The 23,066-nt window shown below is 38.3% G+C and overlaps 1 protein-coding gene across 6 annotated transcripts in view; it reads left to right on the top strand.

The window, feature by feature from the left end:
• FAT3 (FAT atypical cadherin 3) overlaps positions 1-23,066 on the top strand; it is a 634,277-nt gene that overhangs the window by 120,524 nt on the left and 490,687 nt on the right. For all 6 annotated transcript variants that reach the window (XM_074335616.2, XM_019737552.3, XM_074335615.2 and 3 more), the window contains exon 2: positions 3,199-6,507. In XM_074335616.2, coding sequence (XP_074191717.2) covers positions 3,216-6,507 — 3,292 coding nt within the window. In that variant the 5' untranslated portion in view covers positions 3,199-3,215. The remainder of the gene's footprint in view (positions 1-3,198; positions 6,508-23,066) is intronic.

Here is a 23,066-nt window from a genome sequence, read left to right as displayed (position 1 = left end):
TATGCGACTCCCAGATGTACACTTTCAAACTCAGCTTATATCAGCTTATATCATGATATATTTTTCATATGTGGCACGTGCTTTCCTGGGTGCTGGGAATAGAATGAGGCACAAATGCTACTTCTCCCATCAGGTTTCCTTCAGTCTGGGTTTAGGGTGGGGGTTGGGGTTGGACAGACTAAAAAAAAAAAAGTTCAGTTAAACTGAGCTCTTGTTATCATTGTTAGGTTTGAATGTTATCATTGGCGCTGTCTTCTCTGATGACCATGGGGTCCAGAATTTTGAGGCAAAGTGTCAGCAAAAACTGCTCTCACAGGCAGTGCCCTTGGTATAGAAAAACGAGTGAGAAATGAGGCAGAAACTAAATTTATGTTTCCCTGGAGATGCTGGGAGTGACCCCAGTTTTCTACTTTGAGAGAGTATACCTGGCCTTTGGTCATTCCCTGTGAGAACCGTGTCTCATTCCACTAAGTTCACAGCAAGCCTGAAAATACCTCCTTACTCTGGAGCATTCTCAGATGATGAAATAAAAGACTCTATTGAGTATGTGTAGAGGGTATTATTAAAGCATCTGCTGGTTGACATCTGTGATTCCTAAAGAGGGCTCTCTCGCTCCTGTATTTCAGCGATGTACTCCACAAAGAGGCATTGGTCCCATGGAGTTCTCCATTGTCCTGGGTAGGATATTTGAACCTACTGCATCCAAGCTAATGCTTCACACACTTAGAACTTGAGGCATTTCCTAAGGATCCAGAAGAGGAATTGCATGTGAAATTAACTTATTTTATAAAATCGTATCTCATCTTTCTGCTTTTCGTTTTTACTCTATTCTGCTTATGAAATCCTTATATTAAACTGTACTCTTTCTACCAGCCTATTCAGTGTTTCCTGGATACTAAAGCAGATGAAAGCAGCAAGACATATTTCATCCCCAGTTGGAACCAAGCAAATGCATGCCCAGAATTTTGCTTTATGAGAGTCTCCTGAAGGGCAGAGTTGGGAAAAATAATGAGAGAACCTTGTCTGATGTGGAGAAAGTGTTCTAATTCAGCCTCTGCTGCTAGGAACATGAGGTTTGATGGTTTCATCTACAAAAAGGTTCTAATAACATGTGCCTTGCCAACCCTGGCCATGAAAGTGTTTTATACAGTAGTCCCCTCTTAGCTGTAGTTTCATTTTTCAAAGTTTTAGTTTCCCATGGTCAACCTTGGTCCAAAAATATTAAATGGAAATTTCCAGAATGAACAATTCATAAGTTTTAAATTGGGAGCCATTCTGAGTAGCTTGGTAAAATCTCGTGTCATCTTGCCCTGGACGTGAATCATCCCTTTGTCCAGCATATCTACGCTGTATAAGCTCCTTGTCTTGTTGGTGACATAGTAGCTGCAATCTTAGTTAACGGATTGACTGTCTGGATATCTCAGTGTTCAAGTAACCCTTGTTGTACTTAATAATGGCCACCGAGTACAAGGGAAGTGATGCTGGTGATTTGGATACGCCAGAGAAAAGCCATAAATTGCTTCCTTATAATTGAAAAGGTATACATATGTATGGGGAGAAACATTATATATATATATATATAGGGTTCAGTACTATTCATGGTTTCAGGCATCCACTGGGGTGTCTTGGCAAATATTCCCCTTGGATAAGGAGGGACTATTGTAAACTACAAAATAAAATTCATAATATTTTAAAATGTTAAACTTCTGTAGGATGTTTTTCAGCTTACAGCCGGTAACCAAATAAGTTAACTTGTCTAACTTTTTCGTTTTGTACCATGTAGTTTGTTAAGATAGTACCTATTGCTTAAGGTTGTTGTAAGTATTAAATAAAACAAAGTAGGAAAACGCCTGACACAATGCCTAACCCATAGTGTGCAAAATCCCATTTCTTCTTTTCTCTACATTCCCTACAGAGGAGAAAGAGAAAGGGAATGTGAGGTCTTGCAGACTATGCCTTAGTGGAAGAACGCCTAAACTGGGGGATGCTGAAAATCTGAGCCATCAGGGTGTAACTAGACTTAGTTGTTTCTTGCGAACTAGCCCATTTCTCCACGTCTTCTATGTTAAATACTTGACAGCTCTTGTTAAAATAGGAAAATGTTTTTATGTTTTAATCTACATAGGCCGAGAGCTGTGGTGACTAGAAATTTAATAGACTGGTAAAAATTATGGGAAGTAATTCCTTATATTACTCTTAAGAACATAAATCTCTTGTAATTCTTTAAATATTTCTTGCACAAAAATCTTTCTTACCTCCCTTGTTCTAAGGAGCACGGTCCACTCATGGATATCACTTAGATCGTGCAATAGATCATGCAACTTATTAGAGATGATCCCTTCTGTTTTGTTACATGATGCTTCGTTCATTCTCATGGTGTTGGATTATGCATAAATCTTGATGAGTGTAAAAGTCGGCACAACAAAAGATGGTAATATTTTGGAAGTATTTCTTTAAAAGAACATTGTTGTAAAAGTAATGATATAACCTTTAATAAGCAATGTTAACTGAAGAAATATTAGAAAGCTCACATATGCCCCCAAGTCCCACAACACAGTTAATCCTTTTTAAATCTAAAATGCAGTTGTGGATTAGACGTTTAAATAATAGAACCATACCACATACACTGTCTTATGATCTTCTCTTAGCATTATATCTTAAAGCATCTGAAAACATACATCATTTAAAACCATTATTTTTAATAGCTGCATAATATTTCCCTTTATGAATGAGCCAAAAATTGTTTGGTTCTCTATTGATAAGCAATTAGTATCTTTTCATTTTTTTTGTATTTTAAACTGGACTCTAAGTGTACACTTGTCTAATTATTTCCGTAGACTGATTGCCTAGGAGATAATTTTATGTCAAAGGTAAATACACTTTTTAAGGCTTCCAGTACATATTTCTAAATTGACTTTCAGAATGTAACAAATCTTTTACCAATGAGCAATTCCATCAACAGTGTAAAAGTGTCACTAAAAAACAAAACAAACGAGATGAGGTGAAATTCTAGTGATGTTGAATTCCTTCTCATCTTGTAGCCTGGTAAGGTTTCTAATTATTGTATTGATGTTTTAGTGAAAAGATTTTATAACAAAGTTTTTTAAAAGCACTATTTCATAACAGTTATTTCCTATTTCTTCTCCTACTTTCCTCTAAGTTAATTTATCGTTTCTCTCTCTCTTTTCCCCCCTCCAGGATGGAAGTATGATGTGATGGATATAACTATGGGATACTGTGTGGGTACACGGCCTCCTCCTTCTTGCCTCATCCTCCTGCTTCTCAAGCTCTTGGCCACTGTCTCCCAGGGGTTGCCGGGGACTGGGCCCCTGGGCTTCCACTTCACACATTCCATTTATAATGCTACAGTGTATGAGAACTCAGCAGCAAGGACCTACATCAACAGTCAGAGTAGAATGGGCATCACCTTAATCGATCTGTCCTGGGATATCAAATACAGAATAGTATCTGGAGACGAGGAAGGCTTTTTCAAAGCAGAGGAAGTCATCATTGCAGATTTCTGTTTTCTCAGAATAAGAACTAAAGGTGGCAATTCTGCCATATTGAATCGGGAAATTCAGGACAATTATTTATTGATAGTAAAAGGTTCTGTCAGAGGAGAGGATTTGGAAGCATGGACCAAAGTGAGTATACAGGTTTTAGATATGAATGATCTGAGACCCTTATTTTCGCCCACAACATACTCTGTTACAATAGCAGAAAGTACACCTTTAAGGACTAGTGTCGCCCAGGTGACAGCAACAGATGCCGATATCGGTTCCAATGGAGAATTCTACTACTACTTTAAAAACAAAGTCGATCTCTTTTCAGTTCATCCCACCAGTGGTGTCATCTCTTTAAGTGGACGATTAAATTACGATGAAAAGAATAGGTATGATCTGGAAATTTTGGCTGTGGACCGAGGGATGAAACTCTATGGAAACAACGGAGTGAGCAGTACTGCAAAGCTTTTTGTTCACATTGAACGTATAAATGAACACGCTCCAACTATCCATGTGGTCACTCATGTTCCTTTCTCACTGGATGAAGAGCCGACATATGCAGTGGTGACAGTCGATGACCTAGATGAGGGGGCCAATGGAGAGATTGAATCTGTGTCCATTGTGGCTGGGGATCCTTTAGATCAGTTCTTACTGGCTAAGGAAGGGAAGTGGATGAACGAGTACAAGATTAAGGAGAGAAGGCAGGTTGACTGGGAGAGCTTTCCCTATGGCTATAATCTCACTCTTCAAGCAAAAGACAAAGGGTCACCTCAGAAATTTTCTGCGGTAAAGATTGTCCACATTGCCAACCCTAAAAGAGACACCGTCCCAATTAGATTTGAAAAAGAAACGTATGATGTGAGCATCAGTGAATTTTCCCCTCCTGGTGTCGTGGTTGCTATAGTAAAATTAAGTCCTGAACCGCTAGATGTGGAATACAAATTATCTCCTGGTGAGGATACACAGTACTTCAAAATTAATCCTCGGTCGGGTCTCATTGTCACAGCACAGCCACTGAATACCATTAAGAAGGAGATTTATAAACTGGTGGTGACAAACAAGGAAGGAGATTTAAAAGCACAAGTCACCATTGGCATAGAAGATGCGAACGACCACACCCCAGAATTTCAGCAGCCAGTGTATGATGCTTTTGTGAATGAAAGTGTTCCAGTAGGAACGAGTGTTCTGACAGTTTCTGCTTCTGATAAGGATAAAGGAGAAAATGGGTACATCACCTATAGCATTGCCAGCCTGAATTTGTTACCGTTTGCCATTAACCAGTTTACAGGTGTTATTAGCACAACCGAAGAGTTGGATTTTGAATCCTCTCCAGAAATTTACAGGTTCATCGTCAGAGCCTCTGACTGGGGTTCCCCATATCGCCATGAAAGTGAGGTCAATGTCACTATTCGAATAGGAAATGTCAATGACAATAGCCCTCTCTTTGAAAAAGTGGCTTGCCAGGGAGTTATTTCTTATGACTTTCCAGTTGGGGGTCATATCACAGCTGTCTCAGCAATCGATATCGATGAACTTGAACTTGTAAAGTACAAAATCCTCTCTGGAAATGAACTTGGTTTCTTTTACTTAAACCCAGACTCTGGTGTTTTACAGCTTAAAAAGTCACTAATGAATTCTGGCATTAAACATGGTCAGTTTGCCCTCAGGATTACAGCAACCGATGGAGAAAGTTTTGCAGACCCCATGTCAGTTAATATTTCAGTCCTACATGGGAAGGTGTCTTCAAAGAGCTTCAGTTGCAGAGAAACTCGTGTAGCTCAAAAACTGGCCGAGAAACTACTCATTAAGGCAAAAGCAAATGGGAAACTGAATCTGGAGGATGGATTTCTTGATTTTTATTCAATAAATAGGCAAGGACCACATTTTGACAAGTCATTTCCTTCTGATGTGGCTGTGAAGGAGAATCTGCCAGTTGGTGCTAACATCCTGAAAATTAAAGCCTATGATGCCGATTCTGGCTTCAATGGAAAGGTGCTATTTACAATATCTGATGGAAATACGGATAGTTGCTTTAATATTGATATGGAGACCGGGCAACTTAAAGTCCTTATGCCCATGGATCGTGAGCACACAGACCTCTATCTCCTTAATATCACCATCTATGACTTAGGTAATCCACAGAAATCTTCGTGGAGGTTGCTGACTATCAATGTGGAGGATGCCAATGATAATAGCCCAATTTTTCTTCAAGACAGTTACACAGTCAACATTCTTGAAAGTTCAAGTATCGGTACTGAGATTATTCAAGTGGAAGCCAGAGACAAAGACTTGGGTTCTTATGGTGAAGTCACTTACTCAGTCTTGACCGATACACAGCAGTTTGCCATCAATAGCTCCACTGGAATCGTTTATGTCGCTGACCAATTGGACCGGGAGTCCAAAGCAAACTACTCATTAAAAATAGAAGCCAGAGACAAGGCAGAAAGTGGCCAGCAGCTGTTTTCGGTTGTGACTCTTAAGGTTTTTTTGGATGACGTCAATGATTGCTCCCCAGCTTTTATTCCCAGTAGTTATAGTGTGAAGGTTCTCGAAGATCTCCCCGTGGGCACTGTCATCGCTTGGCTGGAGACCCAGGATCCAGATCTTGGACTGGGGGGTCAAGTGCGCTATTCTTTGGTCAGTGACTATAATGGGAGATTTGAAATAGATAAAGCAAGTGGTGCTATTCGCTTGAGCAAAGAGCTTGACTATGAAAAGCAGCAGTTCTATAACCTCACGGTTCGGGCGAAAGACAAAGGGCGGCCTGTCTCTCTGTCATCTGTTTCCTTTGTTGAGGTGGAAGTGGTGGATGTCAACGAAAACCTCCATACACCCTATTTCCCAGACTTTGCTGTTGTTGGATCTGTAAAAGAAAACTCACGTATTGGAACAAGTGTCCTGCAGGTGACTGCCCGAGATGAGGACTCCGGGAGGGATGGAGAGATCCAGTACTCCATCAGGGATGGCAGTGGTCTTGGAAGGTTCAATATAGATGACGAGAGTGGTAAGTTTTGTGTCAGAAGTGTAGTTTCTCCTCTCGCACATTGTAAACATTGGAAAAGTAACGCGATATTCTCATACTAAAATAGAATGACAAATGAGGTTGCGTTTGCTGCAGAGATGACCCAGGAAAATCTTTTTTCTTAGAATGTGTTGGTTTGTAAGAAGACCTGTTTGTACAACGAAAGCCATGGTTTTCATTGGGAGTCACTATTTTTCTGTTTTTCTCATTTAGCTCCTACTATTACCAGGTTATCTTTTGATAAACGTAAGTAATTATCACCTGTGTTGATTGCACTTTTGACCTTCACTAAATTAAGGGCCCTGATAAAGTAAATTACATTTGAATTGGCTTTAAATTAGAAGTGTGGAATGGATTTTCAAATGGATTTTATGTATCAATCTTTCCCTTTACTTTGCTGAAATGATACTGCATCAGTTGCTTGGTCTTTCATGTTTCATGGGCACATCTAGCCCTTGAAAGACAGGCATTTATTTGCACTGTGTATGTTCCATTAACACTTGGAGGTGTGCTTCTACAAATGCTTTCATGATAGACCACAGGGGGGCATGCTGTGGATTTTAGTTATAAAAATTTATTTCAAGGTTGATTTGTAAGAACTGATTTTTTTTATAGAAACATTTTTAAATGTGGGACGAAATGACTCCAATGTTATTATTGTCCCTTATTTATTTATTTTCCAGCATATATATAAACATATATACATATATATTTATATACATGTATTTATTATATATATATTATATATATTTATATGTATATTTTTCTATTTTTGTTACTGTCTCTAAGTGTACATGTGCTTGAACATGGGCATGTGTGTTTTTTTATTAGCACTGTGCATTTTTCTAGTCTTCTTTCGATTGTAGACATCTCAAGACAGGGGCTATGTCTTCTCTAGTATAAATGGTAATATTAGCACTTCACAATCTTCAGAACACATTTATATATATTAAATCATTTTAACAACACCCAGAGCGAGCTTTGTTCTCAGTAATGATGATGACGTTGATTAAAATAGGTAGTGGGAAGGTGTCATAGGGATACTAACTACATCAGTAATACTAGAAAAACGATTTGAGAAACTGTTAAATATTGGATAGGAGTTAAAAACTGTATGCATCATCACAAACTTGAACTGTAATTTCTGTATACATGGGCTTTTATTATGGGCAGTGTAAATTATAAAATTTTTCTTTATAGCCATGATGAATGAAAAGGTAAATGTCAAGAAAACCAGGTTGCATTTAGCCACATACTCTATTTTATTATATATACCTTACTATTTGATTGGAATGTATTTTCACCTTTGAAGTATACAATGATACAGGAAGGGAAGTAACCTTTACTGTCTACTCTGTGCTAATGCTCTACTACCAGAACTACTACTAATGACTTCTTTGTGTACTTACAATGAGCAGCATACTGTATGAAGGGCTCTAGGGTCATGTCTTATTTCATTCTCCCAACAGCCCCAGGAGGTAGAACTTATAATCCTCAACTCATGAACTGTTGTTCGGAGAAGATATATAACTTGGAGCCTAGTTTCAAACTTAGCTCTGAGTACTGCTGTATACTATGCTGTCTGCCATCTAAAGACAAGTATGGGCTTCCTTGCTTGTTCTTAGATACGCTTGAATTTGGGATTGACCTAAAAAAGACAATGAAGTGTTAAACAAGTTTCAAAGTCCTTAAACCCCAGGCTCACTGATGACACAGACCATCAATCACCTTCCTTTTCCCATTGTTTGTGTGGCTGTCCAGTGAGAGAAGCTTAACTTTGGGACTCAGGTGGATGTGGGTAGGTAGGTCAGCAGGAAGGGATTGAACTGATCCGTTAACCACTACTACCTAGATGACCGCGTCAAACTGCATTGCGTAGTTTTATGAGGAATTCCCGTCTTCGTGTAGCTCGGTACAGGGAGGAACAGGAGCAATTTGGTGACGAGGTCCAGATTGTCCCCATTTGTCCCATGTTATTTTGTTCTCATCTTGGCTGTTATTTTAGAAAAATGTGTGTATAGTTTCATCTGATGCTATAGCGCCCCTTATAATTCTTGACTCCCAAGAGTTTGATATCCTGTGCCTCTGTTGGCAAAACAACTCACTGCTCTGCATTTGTTCTGTTAGACTCTAGATTGTATAAAATAAATTTTGCCGTGGATGATAATAATGCCACTTACATTTGTTTTAACATTGGTTTGTGACTTAGAAAGCTCTTTGTTATAAACACAAACTCCTTTGAGTTAAAGAGAAGCTACCTGAGTTATGTAAGGTCACATACCCACAAGAGGATATAGATGGATCTAGAACCCACATCTCTCCTCAGTCCTAACTCAGTTCTCTTTTTTTTTTTTTGCATCCATCACACATGTTTCTGCTTTACGTTCCCAGAGGATTTTTAATTTTTAAAAACGACAGTAGCAGTTTCCTTTCTCACTTTACATTTCATTTTGCTCCCTTCTCTTACAAAGTAAAACTATGTTTTTCTCTATATTACAGAACAAAAGGTGTGAACTTGATGTGAAAATTTTTAGGAAGGTTAGAATTTCCATATAATAATATTCTTAAATATCTTACTGCCTCCCCTCTCACTTCTTACAGATTTTTAACAGCCAAGCCCAAGAAACTGATAAGGAATGATAGCCTCGACTTGTACCAGGGAGATGCTAGGGTTGAGGAGAAATTTGGCAAATGTATGTCCAACGAGAGAAGTCATCACCATGGTGCGGTTGGGTTGGCACTACTGTTGAATGATTTATCAGCTCTTGGCCTCTCCCGGTATTAAAAACCATGGCTTGAGCTGTTGGCAGAATGAACAGCTATTTAGCCCTGCAGCTGTTACTGAGTCTCGAGTTCAGACCATTGTCTTCATTTGACCGTTGGGCGTAGAATGGCCTAAACTTGTTTGGATTTTTGTCTTTTAAGAATCTTTAAGTCAGCTGCCAAAGGTTATTTAATGGCTCACAGTGTGTAATGGTTCTCAAACTTAGGAGTACACAAGAATCAGCTTCAGAATTTGTTAACAATGCAGATTCCCAGGGCCAATTCCCAATGGTTCATATTCAGTAGGTCCCGGGTAGGAGCCCAGGAATCTTCATTTAAGTAGTCCACACATTCTCCTGCATGTAGTTTGGAAACACTACCCTAAATTGACTTGGATTCTTCAGAGAGTGTCTACTAGATTCCATCTTTTCTGTAAATTCCTTTTCCTTATTCTTTTGAAAGGCAGGGAACTGAGCTCATATTTTTAGGTGATTTCTTTTCTAGTCAAGTTTTATAATCCAAATAAATCTTCTGTTGTTCATTAGTGGTGATAATTTTCTGAATGCTTTCCCGATGGATCAAAAATCTATTTCTGCGCTTCAGTAATTGCGGTGCTCCTGTTTTGTGAAACCACATAGGCTGGGATTAGTTGATCCATTTAGTAGTTTTATGTTCTTGACTTTTTTGGAGCTCAATGAACAAAACCGTGCCTTTGAAATTCTTTACCATCCACAGGCATTTAATAAATGTTTAATAATGTTCACAGTAAATGGATTAACTGTCCCTCCACCAACGACAGCGTATTTGATCACAATTTAAATTACTAGTCTGGAAGATGCAATTTAATCATTTTTCCTTCACAAAGAACACATTCTTATTCCTTGACACCAAAGGAATTCATATTCTTCAATACTCAGAAGTTTTAGAAGGTTTCGAAAGAGCACATTGTCTATTTTAAACTATTGTTTTGTATTAGATTCTTTTATAAGCTGCAAACTTAAGCACTGGTTTCACCATTTTATATACTTGAGGTTAAAGAAATATTTAATTGGGATAAACAATTTTCATTTTAGCTCATTAATCATGGGTAATTGGGAAGATATTTTTGCCATCCATTATTACTAATTATGTTATTTCTTTCATTTATCAAGTATCTATTGTGCACCAGGCACTGTGCTAGGTGCTTTGTGGGTACTATATTTTGAATTGTCACAGTAATTCTGCAAGGTGGAGTTTAATGCGTCTTGCCTAATTAGGGTCAGAGCTGGGAGTTCAGAGCTGGGGTTGGAACTCCATAAATGGCCTCCAAATACAATGTTAGTTTTCCTTTTTTTCCACTCCAGCATGCCATACTAACCGTTAAGCATATGTATTAGTCAGATTTTTCTGTATTTTTGCCGCCTAATAAACAATCATAAAATTGCAGTTTATAGAAACATTTTTTTCTTGCTCCTAAGTCTAGGAGAACAGTTGAAGCTACTCTATTGCAGGTTGTGGATTGAGTTACAATCTGTTCTATGTATCTTCCCATTGCAAGACACAGGCTGAAGGAGATGAGATGTGATGTTCTCAAAGTGGAGGTTAGGAGAGCAAGAGGGCTGATGGAAGCTTGCAGTGCCTCTTACAGCCTCTGCTCAAAACTGGCTCACATTCTGTTGGTCAAAGCAGGTCATGGGTCCATGCTTAGCATTGGTGTGGGGCAGGGAAAAATACTTCTCTTGCGGAGGGAAGGAGAGAGGGAGGGAGGGAAAGGAATGAACAATTACTAAATAATAATGCAGCTTGACACCGCATATGACAACTCTCATTATTGTCTTCATAACCTAAAAGGAATCGGATGCTACTTGTGTGGAAAGCACTGGGCCAGACACTAGTGATGCCCAGAGCTACAGGTGTAAGGCCTGGATCTTCCATCCTGGGAAATGCCCTAGTCCGTCTGATACGTCAGAAGGCAGCTGTAGCTTATGATGCTGGTGGTGATGGCAGCAGTGGTTCACATTTACTGAGCACAATCTGTAGGCCACGTTCTGTGGAAAATGCTTTATACAGATGGTCTCATTCAGGTATCCCATGAGATAGGGACCGTTGTTTTCTTATTTTTACATATCTGGTATTTTAAGAGGAAAATTTTACATGCACCACACATATTAACTTTCTTCATATTGAGGCTCTACTCAGCATTTCTCCAGCTTATGTGAACATAGAATGCTCTCTTTATTTCCAACGTTTTGATAGAATCAGCGGAGGCTTAGGAGATCTAAGGTGCATTTGGGTTCGAATAGACATTCATTAAGCACCGTAAAAACTATTTGTGTGTGTGTGTATGTGTGTGTGTGAACAGACTATTAGAACAATAACTATAACTTTATAATTGTGTTCAATATCTGTTCTAGCTCTCCCATTTGCGCCCCCCAGACCCACTTTCCACCCTTCTTTCTGCTTTGTGTCCAGGTGCCTTAGCTCCTTGGCCACTGAGCTCTTTTGCTCCCTAACATCCTTTGGTTCTGGCAGTGGGGATGCAGAGAGGATGAAAGAGAGTTAGTTCAGGATATTTATCCCTTTGACTCTTTCCACACTGGTTACTGTGGACCGGCTGCATCCCTCTATTGAGGGGTAGAACCAGCTCCCTGCTGTTATCAACTCTGGAGCAGCGCATCTGTTTTTTTTGTTTGTTGTTTTTTAATTACTTTTCCTACACCCTGCCCACACCTTCTTAAATAGTATATTTATTAAGTGCCTCTCAATTATCTGGTTTGAGTGTACCATCTGTTTTCTGACAGGACCCTGACTGATGAAATATTTTTCTCATGTAAATATTTCTAAAGCAAATTTTAAGTTTAAAAATATTCCTCAGACTGATGTCATCTAGCAATTCCTATGAGCTCCAATCTCTGTAATGCTGCCCTGTGTGCTAGCACATTCCATCGGAGACAGAAAGGTAATAATTGTTTAGTGCTTTCATTTTACAAAGGAAGAAAGTGAAAGCAGAGGACTTTGTCTCCTCATCTAGCTTATACTTTCTACGTCTTTTCTACGAGGAAAAGAAAATGCTTTGCTGAAGACCCTGTCCCACCAGACGTAGGAAAAAGAGGAGCTTGGCTGGCTGGTGTGGTATCAGGATCTTTCAAGCTCTCAAATGTTGGGATGATGTGCTTTAATCTTCTACTGGGAGGATTCATTTCAACTGGTGGCCGAGGAAAGATAAAGATATAAAACTGAGTAGCTTTTATTTATTTACTTCAATTGCAGTACTGTGCACTAGCTGCCAGTGCTTAGTCTAATACTCTGTCGGTAGTCTGTAATCATCAGATATTGAAGAGTGGGTGAATGAAAACCTAGAAAGTAAAAATGTGTCTTAGAAATACAAGGAACATTTTGCCATTCCAGAAGCTGTTAGTCCCAGCCCAGACATTTAAAGGGGTGGGTAATTCCCGTAGTAGCATGTCTTTTGCATAATGTAATAATATCTAAGCTTCCTTTTTCTTCTACTCAGAGGCACCAGAAATCACATTTTATCTTATGGAGGGCTGTTAATCCTTCCAGCATCTTTTCCTCCAACTTTCCTGTTAACTTCTCCTTGACAAGTTGAGGAGTAAGGTACATGTTCTTTGGTGGCTTTGATGCAATTCATGACAATTCTGGGCTAAATGGCATTCCCCATCCTCATTCTTTTTTTTTGAGATGATATTTTTACCTCTACCCATCTATGTCAAAAGAGACTCAATGAATCTTGGCCCAAGCTTGCCCTTAAAATTTCCCCTTGGGACCAGAGCAAGCAAAGGAGAGAAATTAAGTTATGATCAAGTGACAGCAGAAACTTTTCTTGGCTACTTTTTAAACATAATTATTTGAGAGAAAAACAATGTTTCCCAGAGGGGCCCTGAACACTCCACAACACTCAGATGAACTTAGTGGTTGTCATGTAAGCCAGGTGGGAGAGAGCATTAGAAGCTTCTGGAAAATAATGAACAGCATGTTTTTATTACACTTTTCAGCAGGTGTCTTCTTCTTGACCTTTTCTTAACTGTTGGCTGAAGGCAATTTAGATTTTAATAGAGGACTGTTAGTTCATATCTGTAATTATGTCTGCATTGTGTAGCAAGTTTCAGCTGCTATTGTCCCTGTGTAACTAGCAAATTATAAAAATAATGACCACTGTAGCAGGAAATCCAAATATGGTGGCAAGCCAACAACCTGGAAATTTGTGTGGTCTTTCCTCTGAAATTAGACTTTCTTTTATCTTAATGGAAGTTTTTAATGGCTTACCTGCCCCTTCATGCCAGGTTCATTATTTCTGCAGTGCCAAGTGATACTGAATTGTTTTTATTTTTTCAACTAACAAGAGTGAAATTTCAGAAATCTACTAAGCAGACGTTACAAAAACTATCAAATGATTACTTCACGTATTAATGGTTCTCTAGAAAGTGTGCGAAAAATGTTTTGCCCTCTGTGACTTCAGATAGCTTGCATCTCATTTCAGTCTTCTAAAAATGTTTTTGCAAGTGTATTTTATGCACATTGAAAATACTTTTATTTATTATTACATTTGGAAGAATTACAGAATTTAATAAATATTTATGTGATGCCACTACATTCATGTTTCATTGAAAAGAAAATGAAAGTGAAAATGGGCTGTAGTCTGTATTTTTAGCTTGCCAATTTTTATGAAAGCATGTCTTATCAACAGACAGAATCTACATAGAGTTGTGTGTAAGATTCAATTCAATGTATATTAAATTCTGGGCACGGGTATGTGCCCAGAATTATTGAATACAATAGGACTCTCTAAATTTTTCCATTGGATGTTGGAGGATTTAGTGCCTCTAAAGCCACTCTGTGATTAAATTCACAGATTTTCATTTGCATAACATAGGTGATATTCTATTATAGTTGCTTTTAAATAGCAATATGCTTGTGAGAGTAATACTGAGTTAAAATAATATTGAATATGAAATATTTTGAGTCAAAAAGTGAATAAAAGTTGAAGGAATTAAGCTAAAATTTTGAGGTGCACACACACACACACACACCCTAACACACACACACACAAAGCTATTATGGTAAAAACATAAAGACTTTGTGGTTTACCCCCAAAATCTATAAAATAGAACTTAATCCATTTTCATAGTTTTTTTTTCTCCACTTGCTTCCGTTAAAGTCTGCCTGTTTTCCCTCTTGTTTCTCTTCTTTTTTCCTTGCCCTCCACCTCCTCCTTCCCTCATTCCCACATTTATAGTGCACCAATTCCCTGTAGACACAGTGCTTTACACTGAAAAAGATGCACAGATAAGTAAGTCAAGGACTAGTAGAAAATCGTGTAATTGCAAACGGTGTGATGCCCAAGTGACACAATGTGAGAGCCTTGTGCCAGCCATTCATCATGTTCATTGTGTCCTTAGTTCTCATTACCTGGTAGCATTGTGGGATGATTTTACAAATTCCAGCTGGTGACGAGACCGTATGAGTGATACCTGGAACATTAAAGTGAGTTGATGAAAGATAAGCAAGGCCTACAGCAAGGAATTACCAAGGAATGCCTAACCCCAGAAATGGATTTAGGTTTTATAAGGCTTGAAGCTCATACCTCATATTATTGTGAGTATCTGCTTTGATAAAAAGTGGAAGAAGTTACGACTATAAAATTATTGTATTTGTTTGGAAGGAGGAAAGAAATCATAGTAGCTTGTTAAGTTGAAAGTCAGCAGATAACCATACATACCACAAAACTCAGAAAAGTAATAAATGTTTTTGTTGATTAAATGCCTGGTATACCTCTTTAATATTTTCCCCCTACCTTTTTAGGTTGCATTTTTTTGTTTGATTGACTCTTTATAGCATAACAATTAGAAGTTGTTTCTATAGAAAGTACCGATAGATTATTTCGTTTTCCTCCAGTGTTGTTTGAAATTTGTGTTTTGTTATTGAGAGTTTAGAAATGTTTTTCTATAGTTGCAGCTTGTTATTGGTAATGCTATCTAAATTTTCTACATTGGTGAGTTAGTTTTTAAAAAAAATCTCTACCATGTTTCCTTCTCATCTGAGCTATAACAGAGATCTGCAGGTCTGTGCTCTATAAACAAGAAAAAAGTCTATTAATTTCTGTTTCTGAGTATCCAATCAACAAAAGAAAAAAATCACGGAGCATTTGTAATTTGTATGCTGAATTCCAGGAGAGAATTTTTCGTTTTGTCACTGTAGGCAAGAACCAAGCCTTCCAATTACATGTTTACAATGATTAGGGAATTTTCCACAGACTAGCTTCTGTCCCTGTACATTTTGAGCCTAGTTTCTCCTCTCTCACCGTAATAATTCTAGGGCTGGCCACCACCAGATATGTTCACATGGTGATACAAGTTCCCTTCCTCCATTTCCATGCTAGAGTGCTGGGTGTCTCAGTGATGTATAGGATAGGCGTGTTTTTGAATCCATTCCTACACTGGGATGACTAACAACAATTTCAATATACCTGGAATTGATGGTGAACCATGTAACACTATGCTACTTACTGCACATTACATGTATCCTCAACTCAATTCTCCTTTGGACAGATAAGATAGCCCAAATGACTGTAGTCATTCTACCTGATGGTGCAAAATGAGAAGTTGGAGAGTAAAATGTGACAATTTTAAATTATTGTGGTTAAAATATATACTTTTGCTTGAATATATATACATATAGGATTCATGGGATGTAAAGTACAGCATAGGGAATATAGATGTGAGAGGTGTAGTAGACTTGGAGGGAGGTTATCACTTTGTGAGGGGTGTAAATGTCTAACCATTATGTTGTTTCATACACTTGAAATGAATAGAAAATAATTAAAATGTATATATATTTTTGCAAAAATGTGTAACCATGTGAACCATTGTTAAAGGCCTTGGAAGGTTCGATTTTGACAGCTTCATGTTAACTCTGCACCTCCCTAGCAATGTTAGTAAATCAACATTTTTCTGAAAGAAGTAAGTCTTCAAGGTCATTGCAGAGAGTGACTGAGTCAGGCAAGGCCACAAAGGCTAATCCTGATTTGAAGACTGGTGACATCTAGACCAGGTTTAAGGTTTTTGTCACTCTCGTGTGTTATTAAATAGGCAGATGAAACAGGGCAAAGGACATGAGATCAAGATTGAATGTGAGTGGATCTGCCTCCCAGGTGTCTCCAAGTATCAAGGAGGTGCCCTGGACGTTCTGGAGCCAAAGCAGTACTTGAAGAGTAAGATATCTGCAAGTTCAAGAACTACAGTCTTGAGCTCTGCCTTTCAGAGCAGATGGCTGGTGAGAGAACTACATTGTTCCTTGGGCCCACTCTTTTTCTATAACTCCTATTTGGGAATTCACTAGTAAGAATACACCAGGATCTGGAAGTAGATATAAAGGGCCTTTGAGTGCTGTCCTAATGGCGGTCACAGAATTCTTTCACTTAGACTCATTATCTGTTTCCTTGGAGGTTTCCCTTAAGTCATAAGGGGTTTCACTTAACCACTTAACCGTAATTTCCACGTTACTATTAAATTTCATTATAGGTAATCTAATTTATTGCTATTATAATGTACATATTAGTAGCACATCTCACAATAAGTAATGCCCATCCCCATGGACTGCTGGCATTGGAAGGATGTTACTGATTTCATTGACTGGAACCTTGATAAAACCCTTTGATTATTAAAAATAAACAATGACTTGATGTTGGCTTTGGTAGGGAATTCTGTATTGGGGATATGATATCATAGTACTTGAGCCAGTACTGAGATCCTGAATGAGACTGTGGTGATGCAAAGTAAGGTTAGTGTTCTTCCTTGTATGTGGATGCCCTGCTATCATGCGTACCGTGCATCTCTCCCCAAACCTGGCTGCAGGTATGTGTTTCTTTCTCACACATTGAGGATATTTCTAAAGGAATATACACAATATGGATAAACTGAATGAGCCTTGAAATGAAAACACAGTGATTAAATTTTGGATAACAATTTAATAAAACATTCTGATAGATGCTAAAAGTGCAGGTGCAGTCCTTCCGTGTGTCTGGTAGTGTTATCCTGGATGGCAAATCATTAGAATTGGACTGGGTGAAAGTTCCCTTTATGGCCACTAAATTCTTGTGCTTCACAGCTAGGATAACGTGGCCACTCAAGGGTATTACTACTAAGTCAGAATTCTATATACCACAGTCACACAGCATGAATAAAAATGTATACTAATACTTAAGATAATTTAGAACTTGATAATTTGGTTCTAAATTATAGGCGCAAGAAGAAGGTTGCAAACAAAAATTGCTATTGGGGAGCTTTCTAAATAGCATTTAAAAAGAATTTGCATCGATATACATGAACTCTTGTGTTTTTACCTAGATCTTATTTGTTTTTACTTTGCACACAATTCTAATAAGCTAGACTTTTTGATATATAGTCCTACAGTATTTTAGAAATTGCAAAGCAGTTATATTTCTATAGGCAGGCATGCTAAACTCATTGAGAAATAACTGTTAATTAGGCAGCAAGAGAAATAAATAGCCAACTTCTTAGTATGTTTATTATGTGCCAGGTGTTGAAAAGTATTAACTCATTCACTTTTCACAAGAATTCTGTGAGAAAGGTACTCTTCTCTTATCATCCACATCTTATGCACGAGGAAACAAAAGCTTGATTTTAAGTTCCTTGTCCAAGATTTCACAGCTTGTGGCGGAGCTGGGATTTGAATGAGGCAGGCCAGCACTAGAGTCTGAGCTCTTAATCAGGACACTTCAGACGCTCTCTGGATAAACAACCCTAAGTATCTCATTAAGGGCTGAAACCCAAAGGGAACCAACCCATCACTTCTTTACCACGCAGTGTAAGAGCTGATCATTATAATGGAAAAGTCCCAATCACTGTAGAGGCCTCTTCTAGGGAACCTGTTTTCAGGCTTCCTAGAAAACAGAGCCTGAGGCGAAAGTTCTAATACCTGCCAATGTTTTATTAAGGGTACCGATTCCAGGGGAGTAAGAGTGAGAGAAAAAAGGAAGCCAGCTTGGAAAGAATTGAGACCAAATATAAATTGCTACATTATTAAATTGGTCATAGCTTCGTAACAAAGCCCAGCCTATTTCTCAGTCACCCTCTTTGTCCCCAGGGAAGCTACATGGAACCACTGCATCTTGGGTCATTAGGCCTGGAGTTGGAGGTCAGGGAAAGTGATTATTCGGTTGGCTCTTTCCCATTTTTGACCTCTTATTGGTGCGATCTGCCACCCCAGGCATTAATTTCCCAACTCTTCCGCATTGTGTTTGGTGTGTCTGGGCAACTGGTAGGGAAGCCAAAATTTTGTGGGTGCAGTCCGGTCATTGTTCATGCATTCCAGTGTCTCTTCTCAGTTGGTGCTGTGGGGGAGCTCCTTTTTTTGTTGTAGCGGTGAGCGTTCCTGTCAGGAAGCTGGTGAACAGTTGAGGCCTGCAGAGTAGTGAGGCAAGCTGGGCTGAGCAGATCTCAGTTGTGCAATCTGAGTCTGGGCAAAGAATTGCAATGTGTTTAGGAAAGATTTTTCATCAAAACAAACAAAACCCTAGCAAAGAAAAACACAACCCATAAAATTGTGGTGCCTACCTGGGCAGATGCTCAACTATCTACTTTGAGAACTTAATACAGAAAACAACTCATGTCCCAAAGGCTCAGATTGGTCAAGGTCTTATGATTCCTGTTTCTTTGGTGCCTGGATTGCTTAGAACTACAAGGGGAAAAGTGTTAGCATTTCTGATTCTTCGATGTGGGCAAAACTTATTTTTAATACCTCTCGTCTTTTGCGTGCATGCAATATCTGAGTGCTATTTTATCAGTTGCATTTGCATGAATTCATGGGGTAGAAATGCAAAGGGCGGTATTAGGTTGGTGCCAAAGTAATTGCGGTTTTTGCAATTTTTTTTTTTTTAACCTGTTAAACCGCAATTACTTTGGCACCAACCTAATAGATGAGGAGCTAGAGGTTGAGGATTTTGTGAGGGTTTTGTCTGTTGAACTTACTTTGCCGTATTCGTTGCTTGTCACAGTGTCCCCGTCATCATTATCCCCGTCATCAGCACCAGCACCACTGTCCTCTAGCAGTTGTGGAAAGCTTGCTATCTGCTTGATATTCTGTAGGGTCTTTCGTGTACTTGAGCTCATTCCATCATCACATTAAACTTATGAGGCAGGTACTCTTATCACCTCAGATTTATGGGGATGGGAATTGAAGTTTAGAGAGGTTAGTTAAATAACTTGCCCAATTTCACAAAGCTAGTAAGTGACAGAGCCAAGGCTTCAACTCACATCATCTAATTCCACAGCCCTTGCTTTTGTCAGAGTGCTTCTGGGGCCTGCATGTTTGCCCCTCCTAGAAATTTGCCACCACCCACCCCTCTCTCTGCAACCCATTTTCTCATGTGCCTTTTTGTTGATAGGAGTGTGAAGGGAATGCGGCAATAGTCAATCACTCATTATAATATACATTGTGTATTGTAGCATGCAATACATAATATAAAGAACACATAATATATGCTAAATACAATGTGTGTTTGATATGATAAATATACCATATATTGTATAATGTAGACAATTGTAATATGGCATATTTAACATATATACATCATATAGTTTATATATAGTACATGTTATAATACATTGTATATTGATGTTATCATGTGTGTTATTATGTCATTACATATTATATATATTGAGCACCTCTTGTGTATCAGGCATTGTTCAAGGCACTAAGTTAGACCAGTGAACTAAATGGACAAAAATCCTTATCCTTGTAATATTCTAATGTAGAAATAAATAATAATCAAGATAAGTATAATGTATAAAAGAGTATGTTAGGTGGGTTTAAGTACTAAGTAGAAAAATAATGCAAGTAAGGGAGAAAGAAAGCGTAGCGGCGGTGGTGGATTCCAAAGAATGGCTCTGTATTAAGTCCTGATGAATTTTAGATTTGTGAAGTTGTTATTTTAACTTGGAGAAAGGCAAGAAAGATGGGGAGCAAACTCGGTTGACTGCCATATACAAACTGATAACTATTCTTTGTCATGAATAAAAAAACCTATGAACTGTAGGAAGAATGTAATTTAAAAGACACAATTGTAAATGCAACTTTGTTAAACACAGAAGTATCCTGTTTAAAACTACTTTCCAGTGAATCAAAAATCTCGAATTTCCTTTCACTGCAACGTGCCTACATCATAAGAGAAAAAACTTTCCGCTACCCCTTCCCTTCTTAATTACTTATATACATATTTCCCATCTTCCTTCTGCAGTCTGATTTTCTGAATACTATTACACAGCAATTGTAATTGTATTATTATCAAATGTATTGTCTTTCAATCTATCAGACTGAGAAGCTGCTATGTCAGATGTGATGTCCTAGCTGCTGGGCTTGGAGGTTGGTCCCTTGCTTACAGGATTTCCACTGTTGTTCGTAGAACATGCATAAGGCATGCATGCAGGAAAAGCGGAAGAATGTTATCCTGTTTAATAAAATAAATACACATCCTATACCTCAATTACTACTTTTCAAAGAATTAGAGTGATTTAACACAATTCCTGCTAAAATTATAATTGAACTGAATTTTTTAAAACTCTGCTGGAGTTTGGAGCACAGTTAACCTGGTAGCCTACACTGACATTCGAGGAAGATGAGATTTGTTGAGAAGTGACTTATCTACAGCCCCACAGCTGGTCAGTGGTACAACTGAATCTTGAACTCAGGACTTGTAAGCATGGACACTGTTTTGCTGAGAGCTGTCTTGATGATTCAGAAGATGTTTTGATATCTTTGGTTGTCATCATTCACCACATTTATTACTGAGATGTAGAGTTACTGACTTGGTTGTAGCAGATACCACCTTTTCCTAGAATGGTTGAGCTAGAGTCGACTCTGTGTACTTTATACTTGTGAGGTTTTTTTGGTGACCATCCTTTATGGTATTTTGCAACTTCGTATTTCACATTCTGTTGTTTACTGACCTAAAAACATCAAAACATTTGAAGCAAAGATGAAAGCACAGTTTTAATCATACATGTTCAGTTTTTAGTCACAGAACTCTCATGAAATCATTAGCATATGCAAACATCCCTTTTCCCAAAGTGGTTTTTTACTCTACAATTATTACATTGTTTTGGGTAAGATAACTAAGCCCAACATTAAGACACTAGATATTAAACTGAGGAACAATATCATTGTTGTTAGAAAATAATAGGGAGTGATGAAAAACACAAACAACACAGCCCCTCTCCTGTGGTTCCTGGCAGAATATGTGAAACCAAGTGATGCGCTGGGTACTCCAGCTTCCCAAGGTGAACGCTAGGGTGTTGAAATTTTTCTGCTGGCATTGACTGTCCAGACCATTTACTTTGGCAGTGGTAGGTGGGAAAGAGAGGCTTCTGCATTCTTTTGTTCTGATCAAACCAGTGCAGTTCCTCCAGTTGTAGGATTGCATTTTCAGCCCTTTAGTAAAATTAAATTCTCTGCTTCGTCTAATGCCACTTCTAGTTTCAAGCATCCAGAGCTACACTGGGAAAGCAACCCATGTGGGGAGCAGGACTGTGCATGCAGTTGGCTCTGGGGCAAATAGTTAATCATCCTGGGGACCTCCAGTCCTCACTTAACATGCAGAGCGTGGTCCCCAGGTTTGAGTAGATGGCCTGTCACTCTTAAGATTTCTCTCTGTTGCAGGGGAATAGTTTCTAGTGGGCGCATGGGATTCTTAATAAAGACATTGGGAACACCAAATCTGCTGCGTTTTGGCTTCTAACGAGGAACAGACTAAAGATCACAAGATCTCTGTTCTTCTCACATGGGTCCTAGAATCTCTCACTTTGGATAATGAGTGTATTTTTGTTTGTGTAGGTGTTGTTATTGTTGTTTTTTTGTTTTTTTTGTTTTCTTTTTTTGCCTTTTAGAGTTTCTGAGTTGCTCTGATTTGGCAAATCTTGAACAGACATATGAACCTTAAATGATTGTACTGAGAAATACAGAAAATATTGAGCAAGAGCCTATATATAAGTAAGCAAATATATCCTAAGAGCTCATGGGTGAAAATTGCTTTTTATTTAATGAGTCATTTTTATTGGAAGGTAATGATTATGTCCAGGCCATAAATACAGGGTAAATTTCCTTCAGTGGACATTAAAAAGATGACTTTCAATTGGAAGCAGCTTTAAAGGCTTAAGACTTTCAATTGGAAGCGGCTTTAAAGAATATTGAGGTACAAATTTTCAAACCTGTGCATTCTGTACATAGATGAATATGAAGAAATGAGTGAAACCCAGCAGGAACTTATGCATAGGAACAAATGTTCGTGAGCATTTTCTGTACATCGTTACATACAGCAACTTGAAGGAGAACATAAAACAGTATAATGCTAAAGTGTTTGGAAAGAGTTGCTGCATGTGCTATCTTATTGTTACAGGTACCCTGTGAGTTATTCTACAAATGAGAAAAATGAGGCTCAGTGAGGTTTGGTGACTTGCCCAAATAATTCATCTTTCCATTATTTCATTCTGTCTCTTCTTATGTTTATGAATGTGTAGTTTTTAGGACTAACAATTTGAACAATCTATCTTCAAAGTTTGATTATACTTTTCTTCCAGGAACACTCAACCAGGGACAAGAGTTATTGCTGCTGGTTAAACTTAATTGTTTACACAGGATAATTTTTAAAAATTCAGCTTGTTCCACGTATCCCTTGAAAATAAAAACTGTTGTCCAGTTATTTTAAATTATATTTAGACTATATGTTGTATTCTGCGTGTATTAAGATTCTGTTCAGTTGCTCA

This window comes from Rhinolophus sinicus, chromosome 14, assembly GCF_057876585.1.
Source record: "Rhinolophus sinicus isolate RSI-liver-muscle chromosome 14, RSI-T2T, whole genome shotgun sequence".
Lineage (NCBI taxonomy): Eukaryota > Metazoa > Chordata > Mammalia > Chiroptera > Rhinolophidae > Rhinolophus > Rhinolophus sinicus.
This window is presented reverse-complemented; position numbering and strand designations above follow the sequence as displayed.